The sequence below is a fragment of the Lates calcarifer genome, linkage group LG7_2, assembly GCF_001640805.2.
Source record: "Lates calcarifer isolate ASB-BC8 linkage group LG7_2, TLL_Latcal_v3, whole genome shotgun sequence".
NCBI lineage: Eukaryota > Metazoa > Chordata > Actinopteri > Centropomidae > Lates > Lates calcarifer.
Window position 1 is genome coordinate 10,479,199 of NC_066854.1, and position 18,461 is coordinate 10,497,659.

Consider the following 18,461-nt stretch of genomic DNA (forward strand, 5'->3'; position numbering starts at 1 on the left):
AGATAATTGGCGCTTTATAAAAACGTCATTCCACCAACTGTCGCAACTTGATGATTCGCGTGGCTGTTTGCCATCTCCCTCCCTACTCCTCCATTGTTTGAGGCTTTGGTAAGAGGATTGACAGGCACCTCATGTACCGCTGGAACTGCCCATGGTGTGGATAAATATCGACATAGGGTAAGCTTTACGATAATAGATTACTATCTTTGATATCTTCAGCGTTGTAATACTTACCGCGTGAAGGGATACTCTCAGTTGGAGCTCGCGGTGGTATTGTGTTAGCCAACGCTATGCCAAGAAACAGTGAAGCTGTCATCCTCACATACGGGAAAACATGCTAACGCTCAATAGTTTACCAACACAAATAAATTTACATTAAATTCAAGGACATTTTGTCAATGGGCTAACAGCTAACTCACCCACTGACCTGTAGGTATATCTCACATAACGTTAAACGTTAGCTAACCAGCGAAATTCATTGCCAGCGTTAGCTCACATAGCATATTTGAACATCAGTGAATCATATTACAATTCATATAATAACTAATATATCCTTATAAGAGATAACGTGTATAGAAAGTGTTAAATGGCAGTTGAACATGTCAACCATCGACGGAAGCATAAACAATACAGCAACAATTTTATTTATAAAATGAATCCCACAATTATGATAACTTAACCTAGACATATTTTTACACACTTGTATCCTCTGGTTGGTTCGGCTCTTAAATTGTTTGCAAAGTAGCACTGAAACAGTACAACCTCAATTTATTGACCTTCCACACCCAACCAAGGTGGAGGATGATTGTAGGAGCAGACAGTTTCTGGAATTGAGGAGTTTTATCCACAGTTTTTTTTTTTTTTTCTTTTCAGTGAATTGAAGTCATGCCAAATTGGAGAGTAGCTCCCAAAAATCAGTTATAAGTGATTTGATTATGTTTTACCCACCTGTGTTTTTACTGATCAGTGAAGCATCTTTAAAATAAAGGTTTTTCAAACTGAGTTTTGCTTCAACAATTGGCTCATTTAAGAAGATGGCACATAGGGGTTAGTTATTGTTGATATAAGTGGCCAGTTTGCTCAGATGGTGTATGTGGTAGATTAAACTGTACAGTTTTCTTCTTTTGGCAAAACATGTCAAGGAATGTCTGCTGGTGTTGCAGTCGAGAGGTTTCTGGTTATGCAGTTAAAGTCTCTGGTCAAGTCAGTGTCACATGCTGTTTCCCATGTCCTCTTTCTTTTGAAGCAAACCCTCAGGTCCTGTCCAGTTTGTCAGATCTAAGAAGAGCTGAGTGCAGATGCTGTGATGCAGAACAAATGAGGACAGAGAAGCAAGGCAAATAGCTGGCAAATGAAAACCATGGAGGGTATCTTTTCACACCTAACCTTAACAAAGGAAAAACGTATTGTAGTTTTTGGCAATGGCCACAGTCATACTTGAGTGTGGTATTCATATGCTGAAATTTCCCACTGCTGTGCTGCTTGCAGGTCACTCTGGATAGAAACATCAGCTGGATGCTTAGATTAGACATGAAGTCTGTAAAAAGCTGATGTAAGCAGACAGTCCCTCTGGGACAGCTGGGACAAACTAGTGTTGTGTATAATGCTGCTGCTCTCTGTATTTCACAGAGGCACTCTCAGAGCTTCACTTGGCATTTTACATCTCTGTAATGTGCAGTAATCACCAGAATTAAGTGGCTTTTACAGCTCGTGGTCAAAAATTTCTCCTTCCTCTCCAAAGGAAATTGTGTGTGTGGTCATGAATGTTAACCACAATATTCCATTCAGTTTAATTTTTAAAACTAGCTTTACCATTTGAGTGTGTTTGTTCATCAAGAAGTTAATGAGCTCTGGTCAGGTCAGTGCATCTTTTGTTGGCTACATTAAGATACCAGTTTCTGAAGTTTTAACTCTCCAGAGGAGAAGACAGGGCTGTAAGCAAGAAGCTGTCTGGCTGTGACAGTGTTACTCATGAGATGAGTCACAGGCGCTTGGACAATATTAGCTGCTGCATTTTAACACAAGGAAAAGATGCATCTCTGTGGAAGATGTTTCTGTGATGAATATGAACAAAATGGCTGCAGGATGTCTTCACTTGGCTCATACAAATGATTAATACATGCAGTATTTTTTGTATAGGAATGCTCAAGGCCTAATGTGAATGTGACTATTAAAATTCCAGTATCATTCAGTCAATACCAGTGTCATTAATGGGTCAGTACAGTGTATCTGCCAGACTCTAATGGTAAACAGCACATTTAGGCTGTAGCACTGCGTGCATCCCAGTAATCTCCTTTATGGAGCATACAGTTTCAGCTTCTGTTATGTAAGCAGAGGATGAATGTTGCCCAAGGACTTTGTCTTTCCACAGGCATGCTCACTGATACACAGACGCACACACACACACACACACACACACACACATACACACACACACACACACCCACACACCCACACAGATATGTGTGTCTGCATGCACAGCTACAGGCCAAGCACTAAGGTCAGTGATGCAGATGGCACTGAGGCTGTGATGGGGGGTAGGATGTACAATGTGACCCTTCATAGTACTATTGGCACTGCCCTATAAATTGTCAGTTTGCTGCTTTTTATTGTATGTTGATGAAATGCAATAGCACAATTACACAAACCTTTATCCACATTAAGGGTCACTCTTTTTCTAAAGCCAGAGAAAATGACCCCAATGATGTCACAGTGATGTCATCAGGGTTATGTCAGTTTGGGCTTGACTTCAGATTTCTAACAGAGAGCCTGTGTTATGCACTAAAAGATGTGGGTGTTTATCAGACAGGGAGGATCTAATGAAAAATGCTAGCAAGTTGCATTATGGGAAGTGTGGGATCAAGGGTTGGGGGCGTTTTTCAGCCTCTGTGGCTTCAATTGTGACCATCCTTTCTAAAGATCTGCTTCTCACAAGCCTTTTAACTTTATGATGTGCAGTGGCACACATTAATTAATTTCTCATGTTTCCAGCAGTGGTGTGGAATCCATACAGCACATGTACACAGTTGGTCAGATGTCTTTCATTTTCCCAGTTCCCTACTGGGAATCCATCCCTTTAAGAGAGCGCATCCTGTCTCATTCCTCCAGTCATCCCTTTAAGGCCTGGAACAGTCCCCACAGAGACAGGCAACAGGAAGTGGGAGGGCTTTGTGTCACCCCTCAGCCCACCCTTAAAACAGTATCTGCCACATACTGTTTTAAGGAAATGAAAATGCATCAGAGTTGCTGTATAACAACTGGCTTGCTTCTGTGGCTGTATTTCCTCCTGTGCATTCACAATAAATGACCATTCATTTATCTCAAAAACTGCTTCTTACTCTCTTGAGATTTTTAAGGCTTGACTGATGTCGTTTACATCTGTCGAATCCTGCAGACACCGGACGATTAGTGGTTAAAGTGTCCAACAGAAAACATTGTGGGAGGAATGTCTTTTCATCTGGTTTTAAATGTCAGCAACTGAGTGGGAAGAAGAGAAGAGGGAGAGCAGAGGGAAATGATGGATGTTATCAGATATGCTTCATGCACACACACTAATGACTAACAACAAAATGAAACCTCTTTTCTTTAAGCTACCTCATTATTAACTGTATAAACAGTCAGTGTAGAGTTTGTCTTTTTTTTAACTGATAAAATATCTTCTTTGATATCTAACACTTCTCTCCTCTTCTGCAGGTAAAGGTGTGTGTGGGCACCGCCCGTCAGTGCAGGAACAGGATGTGATGTCACAGAAATAGCAGCTTCTCTTTCTGTCAAGCTTTGTGTTTGCGAGTGGGGAGGCCCCCCCTCCCCACTCCGAGGACAGGACATGTTTGAAGTCAAACCCCGGGCGGTGGAGAAGAAAGAGTCGAGCACAGAGACAGGTATGGGTGTTTGTGTTGTGTGCAGGTGTGTCATCAAATCTATGTTGACATTGTGGTATTATAAATGACACATCTTTACCTCGAAGGTGTGTGGCTCCTCTAAGCTTTGTGTACATTTTCAAATGCTGCTCTGCCAATGTCACACTGCCCTTAAGTACAGTCTGCTATGTCTTTGGGCTTGATGCTATAGTTAGCTCCATCTGTCCCAGTAAACCACATATTTGCTCAAGTGGAAGGACATTGGCTTATACAGTGCCTGAGCTACACACACACACACACACACATACATATATATATATTCAAATGCTTCATCAGCCCACACTTGCTGTAAAAACACAATCACAACCACCTACTGACATTCTTTAACTCACCTTGGCTGCATTGTTCTGTCTGAATAAAAGCATCCTATATCATTCAGCTGTGTAACATTTTCATTGTGATACATTAGAGGAACACTTCCTTCACTCAGCGCTGTGTAATTATAGCTGTTAGTCATTGTTGCCAGGTGTTCAGAAGCACTTCTGCATCTGTGACAAAAGTTGTGTAAAGCCATTTGTGTCTCCAGTGAAGTCTAATAAACATCAAGCGATGTCCGCTGCTTCATATCTTTGGGTTTTTTGATTTATTGCTCAGACAAAATGATACAACGTCATATTTGACATTTTACAGTCCAGAAAAAATCATTTATTTAATTTTAAAATGCTCCAGAAATGATCAGATGCTGGACCCTAAATGTTGCTTCATCTGTCTCTTCCCCACAGATGAGGGGCTGGGCAGCAGCGGGAGGCATTATGGCTCTGGCTCGGTGGGCTCCGGTTCGGCCGGTTCGGGCTCTGTGTACCTGTCAGACAGCCAGGACTGGGTGGTTTCCCCGAGCTGCTCTCCTGACGAAGGCTCCGCACAGCACAACGCCATCTCGCCGATGCTGGCAGAGGAAACATTCCGCTACATGAGTAAGTGTCTGTTAATATTAAACTTTAGTGTTATTTGATGGAGGAAACACATGTCTGAAAATGGCCACATTATGTCTCTGCCTAGCTTTTCTGTTTCTGTATCTCTCTGTCTACTTTGTTTTGATTGGTGGAGCCTGTGTCGACATCAGTGAGCAGATGGTGTGTTTGTGTGTGTCGGTGCATTAGACACGTGAGAGATTCATTTTATACAGCGCACATCCTCTTCAATAAAAATCACAGGGATTTACTGTGGACTTTATTTGGCACAGGGGCTGACATTGTGTCTATTTGTCTTTGCCTGTGTGCGCTAGACAGCTCTGATACTGTGTGTGTGTGAGAGAGAGAGAGAGGAGATAGAGAGGGAGGGGGGGGAGAGGGACAGTGAGCAAGAGGAATCCAGAGATCCAGCCAGAGTTAAGTGCAGCTGGGTTCAAAGCCAGGGCCAGAGTCACGGGACAGAGAGTGATGAGGAGTGGAGGTGGGGGGGGGGCAGAGCGGATAGACAGAGGATGAAGACAGGACAGTAGAGGGAAGAGTCGAGGGCCATGCCGGTTTTAAACATCCACAATGAGGAGGCTTACGATAACTTCGCCATGGAAGGTGAGCAGAGGCCTTAGCACGGTGCTCGCTGTGTGTCTGACTGATTTGAAAGAGAGAGATATGTGAACCCATGGGACAGCAGAAACGCCTTCAGTCATGTCTGCAAGGTCAGGCAGGACCTGACCGGGTAGAGAGTGTAGGGGAAAGTGTGTATGTGTGTGTTACTGTGTGTGAATAAAAGCCTTGAAAGACAGGAAGTGGGCAAGTCTGAATCAATGCATGTGTTTACATTCAAAGTTGTGGTATGCAGGAGGAGTGTTGACAGTTGGATAGACTTCCTGTTTTTTTTCCTCACACATGCATAATTTGTAATGCGCATTTCCTCTCCACAGTTTTGTTCTTTGTTTATTCCTATTTTGTTTTTCTTCAACCTGATTTTTTTCGGTGTACGAATACTGACTCCATTAACTTATCCTTGGCTAATGTTTGACCTATATAACTGATGCAAAGTTTGCAGAGCAACACAGAGAAAAACAAAAACACATGACTCTGAAGTTCATTTCCTGCGCAAAACATACAGAAGATCCAAGACACAGAAAGCATTTGTTTACATTATTTTACATGACGTGTTGCACGTGTGAGAGAAGGGGTACAGTGAGGGAGTCTGAGTTTCATATTCCTGCTTGTTCCACTTCTGCAGTGTAAAATGGAATGTGGCCTATTAATAGAGCCCGATGCACTCGGCTGAGACATGGCATGTTAATTTGTGAATGCTCCAAACAACTATATGAGGAAATGCTTGAACACGCAGTGAGTGCGGCGCTGACAATGCCTACATTTTTCAGTACTCCTATAGGATGATACAAGCATCTCAAGTGTCAAGTATCCAGTTTTTGTGTCATGTTGTGAAATCAGAGGAAGGAGCCTTCTCACAGTTTTGGCAGAAATGCTGTAGAACTGCAGATATTAGAGACAGTTACAACTATAATCTAGTGCAAATGCAAAATATATTTGTTAAATAATCCTAATGCAGTGTACCTCAGTTTAGAAGTGGAAAAAAATTATGATATTCAACCCAGATCTAGTTGAATGAGGGTTAAATATTCTTCTTATTGTTTTTTGAATCTGTTTAAGTAGTAGCTTAGTCTGTGATATAGGTTTTATTAATATCAATGTGTGGTTTTGGCTGTGGAAAGAGATGAGTCAGAGCGTTCACACGTGGTCAGAATTTAGAGGATCAAGCCTAATGCTTTCTAGGCTGGGAAGCTCCAAATCTGACCTTGTGTGTGTGTGTGTGTCCTGCCTGATCCAACCTGACACAACCACATAAGCAACACAACTGTGAGACATACACAATAGTTACTGTAGAGTATAACACAAAGACATCATTAAAATTGACAGACTTGTTTGTCTTGTCTCTGTGTCGGTGCAACGTTCACATCCTCAGACTTGACCTTTGTCTCCAGCTTTAATGTTCAGCTGAACAGAACTAATGGTAGACATTTGATTCATATTTAAACCCAGCTGAGTTGATAATCTGTATGTTTTGTTGTGTTTGTAATAATCTCTTCTGACATTACACTTTTAAATGGTCAAATAAACAAATGTTGTACCTGCAGCTGGTGTAGTTGGAGTTTATGGTGCCAAAGGTCCAACCAACCATGAATCAAAAGGTCCATAGTGTATCTTAACAAGTCACCCATTGACCATTGTACTGTGTGTGTGTGTGTGTGTGTGTGTGTGTGTGTGAGAGAGAGAGAGAGAAAGAGAGAGAGAGAGAGGGAGAGAGAGAGTGTGTGTGTGTGTGTGTGTGTGTGTGTGTGTGTATGTAGTCCATGAATCAGTATCAAAATGTCAGTGCTAATTTTGTAGCTCATTGGACTTTGCAGTTATGCAGTTTATTGTGACCAGAGTTCAGACACTGTCCTCTACTTCAGTGTATGATCATGTCTGTGCAGCGTGTGTGTGTGTGTGACTGCATTTGGATTGACATCTTAAGTTTTTTTAGTTAGTAGAATATGATCAAACAAGACCATGGATGTAATTTATACAACGACACCACCCTCCACCCAGAAGGTAAAGATGTGTGTTTGCGTAAGTGTAAGTGTGTGTGTGTGTGTGTGTGTGTGTGTGTGTGTGAGCACACTTGGAGATAAAATGTCTCTCAGTAACATGAGAGATTATATGCATTGTGTATGTACTGTATCTGTCTTCCTGTGCTCTGTACAGGCAGAGGTTATTTTAAACTGCTGCTTGTTGGAGCAGAGTGCAGCCTGCAGATCCAGAGGTCAGTGTGGGCCTCAGATTACTGGACTACAGCTCTCATCCATTAGAACAGCTGCTTAGAGAGGAGAGAGAAAATCGGCTACGATCAGTGTGGTTCAAGGTTACACTTAGCAACTGTAGTTACCAGTGTTTATTTCCATCAGACTGAGACTGAATTAATCAATCAGTCTTTCAGCAGAACATTAATCAACTGTTTAGATGTTTTATTGAACTTTTGAATGCAGAAGTCTTTCAAATGAGAGGATCTGCTACTTTTTTGTGTTTTATACAATTGTAAACTGAATATCTATTGGTTTTGGATTGTGGGTCAGACTCTAGGAAAACACAACTGCTTTACCTTTTCAGTAATGAAAGTAATCTATAACTGTAGCCCTAATTTTCTTGTGCATCTTTATCAAATTAATTATATGATTAAGTCAAAGGGGTACATTTAAATTCTTTTTCATGTTTCACTTCACCTCCCAGTGATGTAATTTGCAAATTTTGTCATGCAAGTTGATTTTTTTCCTCAAATCAAAGCAGTGAATAATTGAAACAGCAGACAGTGGTGGAGTCTGTCCTCAATCTGTCAAAGGGCCTGTAACTCCGAGCAGATGGTTCAGTGATTAGAGATGCCACTTTTCTTTAAACAGGTGGAAGTGGGAGCAGTGCAGCGCTGGCGACACCCACTCAGGTGCTAAAAGCGGTCTAGACTAATTGATGTGTAGATTCTGACTCAACAAACTAATGTTTCTATTTGAAGTTGATTTATTGAAGCTTCAGCTTTCACTCTGCTCCTTTCTTCTCTCTCTGTGTTGCCTCTGCTGTTCCTTTCTTCATCTTTAAAACAAGCTTTTTGAACTTCTTTTCCCTTCCCTTCTTTCTCTTCTATATCTCACTAGCATATCTTGCTTTGGAGCCCTCCTCTTATTCCCATCCCGGCTCTCAGAGCCTCTCCAAAGGTATCTTTATCTCCCTATCTGCCTGTTCTGCTCTGCAACTCCCCCATTTAGCTCCAGCTGTACTTACACTTGGATCTGGAAGCCCTCCAGAGCCGCAGACCTGGATTGGCTTTCTGCTTTTTGCATGTAGATGACAGCAGACAAGAGATTTGCATAGTATAGTCAGTCTGCTGTCTGCCACTGTAGACAGTTTGTAGTACTGTAGCACTGTATAGTGTGTGGTCTGTTTATGTGTGTGTAGGGCTACTGTGACTGTTAATCACATCCAGACCACCAGCAACCACACCGCCATGTTGTGGAGATTACAAATTACCACATATATCATTGGTTACGTCTGAGCAACATACTTCACCTATAATTTAACCAGACCATTTAATAAGTGGCTGCTGATGCTGCATACACTGAGCAACTGGCTGCTCACGTTGCCTGTGGTCGGAACATTTTAATAGGTAGTGAGTAAAGCTACTGAAGTGTGTCCATTAGTTTGGAGTGATGTGGTGATTTGATTTTTATTTTAAATGTTTTTGTTTTTGTGTGGAGTTCCCTGAATGTACAGTTTGCACGCACATGCCACAGTGTTCATGCTAGATTGCATGTGTGTGTGTGTGTGTTTGTTTGTGTGTGTCCTGTAAGTAAAATTTACCCTCTGACCAGTCCTCAGTGCTGATCGTGTGGAGCAGATGACCAAGACGTACAATGACATCGAAGTGGTCACACACCTTTTGGCTGAGGTAGGTGTCCCTTTACTTGTAGCAGTTTGTTTTCTGCTTAGAAGCTGCATCTGATTGGCTGATCTGATTGGGTGTCCTATTTTCTTATTGGACAGCGGGACAGAGACTTGGAGCTGGCAGCTCGGATCGGTCAGTCACTCCTGCAGAGGAACCACCTGCTGCAGGAACGCAATGAGGCCTTAGAGGAGCAGCTGGCACAGGCCCTGGACCAGGTAGCTTAACATTTATCATTTGAAGGCAATTCAAATTTAAAAGCTTGTTTCCCAGTTTCCTTAAATCATAGCCACAAAAAAGTCAGGGTGTTGAGCATGTCTGAGTATGATGATCTAAGTGGTTTAAGTATAACACCAAAAATGCAAAAAAAAGTAAGTAGTCAAAGTAAGTTCAATGAATGCAATAAAAGCTCCTACAAGTGTTATAAAATCACAGATGGACAGATGTTGACCCCAAACGTCTGAAAGTCAGACAAACAAAATACTGTAAAGTTTTACTTTTACTGTAAAGGAGATAATGATCAACCAAGGTACAAGTCTGGGTTGAATCAATAAAAACTGTACAACCTTGTACCAGCCTTACGGTTTCCCCAGGTTTCCAGGATATATCAGGGATCTGCAGATTTCCCTGATAACTCCTCCCACACCTTTTCCACCTGTCCAGGTTCATCAGCTGCAGCATGAACTCAGCAAGAAGGACGAGTTGCTGCGGATGGTGGCCAGCGCCTCGGAGGAGAGCGAGACCGACTCCAGCGTGTCCACCCCCCTGCAGCAGTCTCAGCCGCCGGGGGGAACTACCGCCGCCGCCGCGCTCAGCCAGCTGGAGCTCCTGCAGAGCAAGCTGCAGGAGCTGGAGGAGGAGAACCTGACGCTGAGGTCTGAGGTACGAGGTGTTCAATACCAGGGTAGTTGGTGGAGATGATGAATCACTGAAACAGGAAATAACAGGAGTGTAGTTTACATTGCACGCAATAAGTGGTTTGTTAAGTATGAATTTGTAATGGGAGGTGCTGACTGTTTTTTCTCCACTCCAGGCGTGTCAGCTGAAGAGAGACACCATAACCTACGAGGAGAAGGAGCAGCAGCTAGTGAGCGACTGTGTGAAGGAGCTCCGTGAGTCAAACGCCAACACACACACACACACACACCGCGCACACACAAAGGCATGTACTTAAGTGTTGAATGCTCTTTTTGACCTACATTGGTTCGTGTGCGTGTGTTCGCTCCCAGGTGAGTCCAACAGCCAGATGGTGTCTCTGACAGACGAGCTCTCTCAGAAGAACGAGGAGCTGCTCAGACACCAGGAGGAAATCGCTCAGCTGCTCTCCCAGATAGTGGAGCTGCAACACAGAGTGAAGGAGGTGAGGGGAGGAGGAAACAGAAGTATTAGTCTAGATAACATAGTGTATATACAGTACTGTGCAAAAGTTTAAGGCACTAAAGGCAAAGTGAGGATGCTGTCAAAAATAATCTTGCAGAAAAAACCTGAATCAGATCAGTATTTCCTATTATACCACTGCCCTGTTAAAACAGCTCCAGTTCTCCTCAGTTCACCTGTACTCAGGTAGTTTGTTCCAGCATCTTGGAGAAGTTGCCTCAGTTCTTCTGTGGATTCAGGCTGACTCAGTGTCTTCTGTCTCTTCATGTAATCTCAGACTGACTCTGTGATGTTGAGATCAGGGCTCTGTGTGGGTCAGACCATCTCCTGCAGGACTCCTGGTTCTTATGATGCTGACTGTGTGATTGGACTCATTGTCCTGCTGCAGATTTAATCTGGGACTGATCAGACACCTCCCTGATGGTCCACTGTACATAGATTGTTACCTCATGGGATAGTAAACTGAATACCTCTAGACAGCTATGATACATTACAGGACATTATATACTTGGAAAATGTTTACGTCTCATATCTTTTGGGTTGGGTGCTGGGGTTAATCCATTTATTTCTTCTACAGAGTAGTGATGTTTTATTACATTTAGATATAAAGAAATAAATGGTGTCACAGTGACCTGACACTGTGTTTGATTGGCACAGAGGAATGCATTCATTGTGTGTAGCAGGCGCAAAGTGTGTGTCTCTATTTAAACATCTGTGTTGTGTGTGGTTTCTCTATAGCTGGCTTTGGAGAAAGAGGAGCTGAGGATCCACCTGCAGGCCTCCAAAGATGCTCAGAGACAGCTCACAGCAGAGGTACCATCTCGCCATGTACACTGTGTATTAAATTAGGTTTTGAATTAGTTACTATGTTAATTTTGTAAATCCATTTAATGATAATTCACCGTATAAATGCTAAATTTACAGTCTGAATACATGCCTAATTTGAATAACTACTTAAGTCTTTACTTTGCTTTGTTAATTGCTGGATACAAGAACAAATTAATTAGATTTTTTCCCCCCGCCTGCGTGTGTTTGTGTGTGTTTTTCAGCTGAACGAGTTGGCGGAGAGGAACGCTGAGTGTGTGGAGATGCTCCACGAGTCTCAGGAGGAGATCAAAGAACTCCGCAGTAAAAACACTCCCTCTGCAGGGATGCGGAGGCACCTTTCCTACGGCCTCTACCCCATGGTGAGAGACGCACGCTCTGAAGCTTACATAGCAGCACAGAAAAGAAGATACAGTTGAACTGAATGCTGACACAGACATGCATGAAAATATTCAAAAAATTATGTTATACTTAGATCTGAGTAGCCTTCAACCAAATTGGTTAAAGATGAGGAGAAGTTTGAGTGTTTCTGAATGTCACTACATAATAAAACCTTGTTGGTTTACCAGAAAAACTCCAGAGGGCACCTTTAAACTTGTGTGTATGTGTGTGTTTGTGAGTACAGGACTCCCTGGCAGCAGAGATCGAGGGCACCATGAGGAGAGAGCTGAGTGTAGAGGAGGAGACAGCCTTTCAGGACCAAAGGTTAGCCTCTCGATCTGAAGTGTGAAGTGTGTTTGGGTTTCTAAGTCTGAGCTGGTGTCGGGGAGAGACGGTGATGATGCTGTGATCAATGCATGGACAGCTTTTGATAACCTCTGATTCAGTTGTAGACAGCATATTGATCATTTGCGGAGCTCGTCTCTGACCTTTGATATCTTCACCCTGCAGAATATCCCAGAAGCGAGTCTTCCAAACAGTCCGCTCTGTCAACGCCTCAGCATTGCGAGCAGCTTCAGCCACCCCTCCAATCCCCGGTTCAGGACAGAGCTCTCTAGTGATGACTGCACAGCCCTTCCAGTCCATTCAGGGGTACGCTACAAATAATACAGGCTTCCTGTCTTGTACTTAAAGATGAAGTTTGGACCCTTTCAGCTCAGTAAATGTGTCTTTGTCTGCAGGGAGGAGGTGAGAATGGGTCAGCCCGGCTCTCCTGGTGGAAACGACCTCACCAGAGCCCTCCACCGTCTGTCGCTGCGACGACAGAACTTCCTGTCAGAGCGACAGTTCTTCCAGGCAGAGCGCGAGAAGAAGCTGCACGCCCTGGCGGGGGCGGAGGGAGACGGCGAGGGCAGCGGCTGCAGCTCACCGATGGGCAGCGTGCTCTCCTCTTTCTCTAACCTGTCAGAGCTCTCCATCACCTCCAGCGTTTTTAAGACCTTCCTGCCTGAGAAGCTTCAGATCGTCAAACCCATGGAAGGTAAAAATGTATCTGATGAAGTCTTTAACTATTGACGTCAGAGCAGCTAAAGTGGAGCAGCAGTAATTTGATGATTAAACCTGAACCAAGACAGCAGTGGTGTCACATAGAGATTACATGCTGCAGTTCGTGAATGTAGAACACCACTTTAATGACACTTTTCCATTAGATGCAGCAGTTTCAGATTGTCACATCAGTCTCTGGTGACAAGTGTGCAGAATTGTTGGTGACATAATTCCTGGTGCCGTGAGCTGCATAGTGACTGGCTGGCTCCCTCTGGCTCAGACAACAGGAGCTCAGTCAGGACATCTCTCAGATTACAAAGTGCTCTGTAATCCTAATTGTTAGGTCTGCAAAAACCAGATATTATACTTGTCAATAAAAGAGTCAACAATGCATAGTTTACCAGACCATTAAGTTTAGACTAGAAGACAATAAATGTAAATATTAAGGTTTTAGAAGCTGGAACCAGTGAATTCTAGACATTGATTAATCAATTGTTGCCAATTGATCTTCTTTTGCCACTTTGTTCAGTTAAGAGAGTCATTAAGAGATCTAAAGGAGAAAGGAATATATGTGATCATGTGGGAACTAGCTAGCTAACATATAATAATGTTAATAATTGGCTTCTGTTGTACCTCAGTTTTTTTTTTTGTTTGTTTTTTTTAAATAAGCTAAGGATGGCTGCATCATGCATAAATGTGGTTTTTGAACAGTTCCAAGTTTCTGTCACAAGTAACTCAATGGTGGAAGCAGCAATTCTCATCTCAAGCGAATGCACCATGAAGTCATAATTGTTCCCTCTTCTACATTCAGCATAATACTAACCATGCTCCCTCTGAAAACACTGAAAAAAGTTACGGCCTACAGCCTCCATGTTTCCATCATTATTAAACAGCATTTTGAGCAGGTGTTAGGTCAGATGTGTTGACGATCCATACGGGTAATATGTTACCAAGCTAATGTTAGTAACTGTGGTTACACCTGGCAGCTAATCTCTACATTAGTGCCAGTTTGTATGACCTGTTTTAATTCAGTGGTGCATAAAACTCCTCTCAGTAAACACTTATGATACAACTAGTCTATGTTTTAACTCATGAATTCATTAAAGGATGAACATAGTTATTTAAATCTTGCTTCCACAGCAGTTTGTAATTCCCTGGCCAAAAACTAGATAGTGCTTTCAGCCACTGAGAGAAAGGTTAGTTCAACCATGATGTTCAACTTCCTGTTTTCAGGCTCACTGACGCTCCATCACTGGCAGCAGCTGGCCAAACCACACCTGGCCACCATCCTGGACCCACACCCAGGTGTTGTGACTAAGGGTTTCCGCCCACTGGCTCAGGATGCTGTTTACCACCTGTCTGACATGGAGGAGGACGAGGAGGATGAAGAGCACAGAGGGGCCGGTGTCCTGGAGAAGGGGGCCGCAGAGCGGGGTAAGGAAGAGGAGGATGAGGAAGAGGAAGAGGAGGGCGGGATCACCTTCAAGGTGCGCTACACATCTACGCCAGAGGAGAGGAAGGAGAGAAAGCATTCGGTGTCACCTCTCCCTGCCCCGCCTCTCTCCCCCACCGTGCCGACATCTCTGACACCTGCACCTCATCATGTCACTGAGACATCCAGCCTATCATCTCAGCCCATTCCAACAGCAACGGTCCAATCACAGAGTCAGATCTGCACCCCAGCATCAACAACAGCTACTTCCTCTGGTAAATGGTCCATATTTGTGTATTGAAATGGAACTGTGCAGTGTGCTGGATTTCACTGAGGAGTTTAAAGATGTACATATTACTACTTGGTACTCATTGTCAGTGCAGTTTGTTTTACTCACAACCTGATTTGTTGTGTGTTCAGTCCAAAATCCAGGTAAGTGTCAGAGCTCCACCTTCTCCACCTACACCTTCACGACCTGCCGCATCCTGCACCCCAGTGACATCACACAGGTCACCCAAAGGTATGTCATCTTCAAAGGATAAGGAAGGTCTTTATGTTATTTCTGCATTTTGAGTGTACAGTGATGAATGAGATTTTTAGAAATGAGCATTTAATTGTGTGTTAGCAAATGTGATGCTATCTCAGGTAACACTGGCTACGACTGCTGGAGTGTTAAGTTCCCCAAATCCACTGAAGAGCAGGACAGAGCTGCTAACCAAAACTCTGCTAGCATCCAGGTCCAGTTCCCACACAGTTTAGAAACGCTACACTGTTAGTTGTGAATAGAGCTTTGTTTTTAGACATATCCTGTAATCTCACAAGCTAACATAGTTATGTGCTCCTTGGTAAAACTAATTATAAGCTAATTAGTTGGACATGCTGATAAACACACTGTCCATTCTTTACACTGTAGCCCTGTGCTCCAGTCTTTGTGTGGGGGAGGGTTAGTGATCTGTCTAAAATGTCATTGCGTTCTCATGCATCTCTCTCTCTTCACCTCGTGTCTGTCTGTGTGTTTCAGTTCTCAGTCATCTCTTATGGCTAACACACCCAGCTCCATGAGGACAGGACCCAGTACCCCAGTGACTCCCTGCAGACTGAGCCTGGGTGACTCCTTTCCCCCTCGGCGCCCCCCCGCGTCCACCAGCAGCCTGGCAAAGCTGGTCCTGGAGAGGGGCATTTCTGCACAAGTGTCCACCGACACCCCACCTTCATCTCCGAAACCCGCACCCCGGCAGCCCCTCTTCCGTTTCCTCCCGAGCACACCGCCTAACTCCCCCACCCACTCACCTGCTCCTTCCCCTGTGCCCCCAGAGACCCGCCAGCACCCAGCTGACAATTTCCTAGCCTCGCGGCCGGCAGAGCTTTTCCTCCAGGACGTTTACGGGCTGAATCTGGGCCGCGCCCCACATCCCGACCTACCGAGCCCCTCCCAGGAAACCCCAGCCCTTGCGCCCTCAGGTCGAGCCAGGATGGACCCGGTCAACGTCAGTCTGGTGGAGCGGCTGCGGCGGCTGGGATTCACTAAGGTGCTCCACGGCTCGGAATCCGAGGCCTCAGCGCCACGCCAGGATTCCGCTACTTTTGTGTCGACAGGCGGCGGGAGCCTATTGGACGGCCTGAGGACGCAACCAGAGCCTCCCGGCCATGATTGGCGCCAGAGCAGGAAAGTCAGCCCCTCATCCTACGCCTCCTCACCCCACCTCCCTGGCCCTACCCCCTCCACCGTGGGGAAACCTTAAAGAGCGGCGCCGGCACCTCGCCTCCATCTCCCACTGTCCCGTCAAGTTCAGCTAAGCGCTGAACAGGAGGATGGGCTGTGAGGGCACTGACTCCTTAACATGAACCTCCTCCTTTACACCTCCATCCCCTTTCTTCCTCCCCTCATCTCTCCTCCTTTCTGCCTTCGGAGAGACGAGTCAGGGCATCGGTGGGCAAAACAATCCCTCCTTTTTAACGACTTAATTTTAAAGCACAATTGAGCTAAACCTGACTGTTTTTAGCAACATCGTGGTGTCTGTGTGTGTAGATGTTTGCCATGATGCTAGTTGTAAGGCCTTAGCTCACCTCTGGACAGGTTATTCAGCTCTGTACCTTCTCAGTCGCGTTATGAAGTAGGCTCTGTAGTTTTCCTTAGAGGCTCTGGATGTTTAGGCGCAGGCGGAGGAGGGAGGGAACACGTAAGTGGATGAAGGTTTGTGGAAGTGGATTAGAAAAGAATAAAAGATATAAGGCACAGTAGAGCTATGAAGAGAAGAGAAAGCAGTAGCTGCATGTTTATTCATGTAAGGAAAAGAAAGAAAGTGTGAGAAGGTAAAGGTGAAGAGAGGAGGACTGAGCATCCAGAGTCTTGCTATTTCAAGGGCTTGTTCTGTAGTGGGTTGGAAAAGCTTTAGTCTGTAATAAAATAGCGTCATATTAGCCGACCATGCCCATAATACAGTGAACAGTTTAAGGACATTACAGTCAGAAGAGAAGGGATTCACCTTGCTTTTATTACTCGAGGACTAGAAGACTTTAAGTGCTCACTGGCTTCACAGCACACTGCCAGGCCCATCTCATAGTCAGACCATGCCTCTAACATGCCAGTATTAATACTGCAAAGATTTTAAGACCATTGCTGCATGGATGTCTGGTGACCGTCCACGCGCCCTGCTCCCCCCCCCCCCTTTTTTTTTCCTGCCTCCTGCAAGTGTCTGCATGACGCGCCACAAGCAACCTCGCCTACAGGTCCCAGCATGCACCTGTCCTGCGGACGGGGTGGGGCCAGGCTGAAGGCAGGGCGAGGTTGGAACCAAATCAGACGCCAGGTGAGAAAAATAAGTAACAGGATCTGCCTTTTCTTTCAGGTCCTTGTGTTTTGTGTGTTTTTAATGGTATGAGGCCTTAAGTAGAAGTCAGCACTGTGGTCATTTGTGTTTCTCTTAAGCCATGTTTGTATATATTAGTTGCACTCAGTGGGATTTGGAGGTTGAATTGGTCGTGTTCGTTTGAGGGTCACTGCTTGGTTGAAAACATTTCACCGCAGCCTTGGGCTTTAAAAGAAAAACAGGAATTTTGTCACTTGGGTTTTCAGCCATCGTGTTTTATCTCAGGCCTGTGGGACGTTCAGGTTCAGTCTGTTTAGAAGGAAAAACCACTAACACAGGAGTTAAGTTTTCTATCACATCCAGGTTTATTATGAGTGGTTGTTATGTGTAAAATGGGTCTTGGGGGTTACCTCAAAGATGTCATATGGCTCACACTTTAGCCAGCAGGTAGGATTATTACTGTAGGAAAACATATTAATTTTACATACTACTTATAACCCCACATAATCTCATGCTTAGATGCAAGGACGTTTATGGCTTTGTGCTTGACCCCTATGACCCTTTAGCTTTTTAGTGCTGCTGTCCCTTACATTCATCAATCCAACCAGACCCTCCCACTCAATTACTGCACTTTTGTTTTTTATTTAACCTTCATTTTACTGACATTATATGAAATATATAGGTTCATGATAACATGATAATGAAAAATTTTAGTATAATGGGTGCCTGTTGTAACAATGTCGGCTAACATTTTGTCATGAGATTTTAATATATGTAGCTTTTTTTTTCTTCTTTTTTTGGTAGTTGTGTAGACGCCCACAGAAGAGAATCCAAATCAAGCCAAAAGTGTTTTTTTTTTTTTTTTTTTTTTGTTTCTGAAGAAATGGAATACTCTGGCTTACACACATGTACATGTGCTGCATTTTGTGCTAATTAGCTGTAACATATTTAACAAAGGACAAGGAGCTTCAGTTTAATGCTTTGTATGTTTGTAGGATTGGAGAGAACAGGAGAGAAGGCTCATTCAGACTGTTCATATCTTTAGATTAACTGAAATCATATCCACTCCTTACAGTAAAGCAGGAGGTTCAGGTTTGTGTCTTTCTTTGGCTAAAATGTAAAATGTCCTCTTCATGTCTCCCCTCTAAGATCATGATCCTCTGTAAACTACTTATGGATATTATTCAGTTGCCTCTTTTTTAATATAAAGACATGGAAACAAAGCTGCTGACTCACCTACTGGTTTATTAATGAAATAATTTTTGC

General features: G+C 43.9%; 1 protein-coding gene across 1 annotated transcript; it reads left to right on the forward strand.

Moving 5' to 3' along the window:
* Nucleotides 1–44: 44 nt before the first annotated feature.
* Nucleotides 45–18,418, forward strand: trak2 (trafficking protein, kinesin binding 2). Its single transcript, XM_018701762.2, is given in 18 exon segments — nt 45–177; nt 3,694–3,881; nt 4,643–4,834; nt 8,542–8,601; nt 9,256–9,332; nt 9,428–9,544; nt 9,990–10,208; nt 10,360–10,438; nt 10,556–10,686; nt 11,442–11,516; nt 11,753–11,890; nt 12,154–12,233; nt 12,420–12,560; nt 12,650–12,948; nt 14,187–14,660; nt 14,806–14,905; nt 15,407–16,010; nt 16,012–18,418. Coding segments are annotated over 17 exon segments (3,012 nt in total). The 5' UTR covers nt 45–177; nt 3,694–3,826; the 3' UTR covers nt 16,183–18,418.
* The last annotated feature ends 43 nt before the right edge of the window (nt 18,419–18,461 follow it).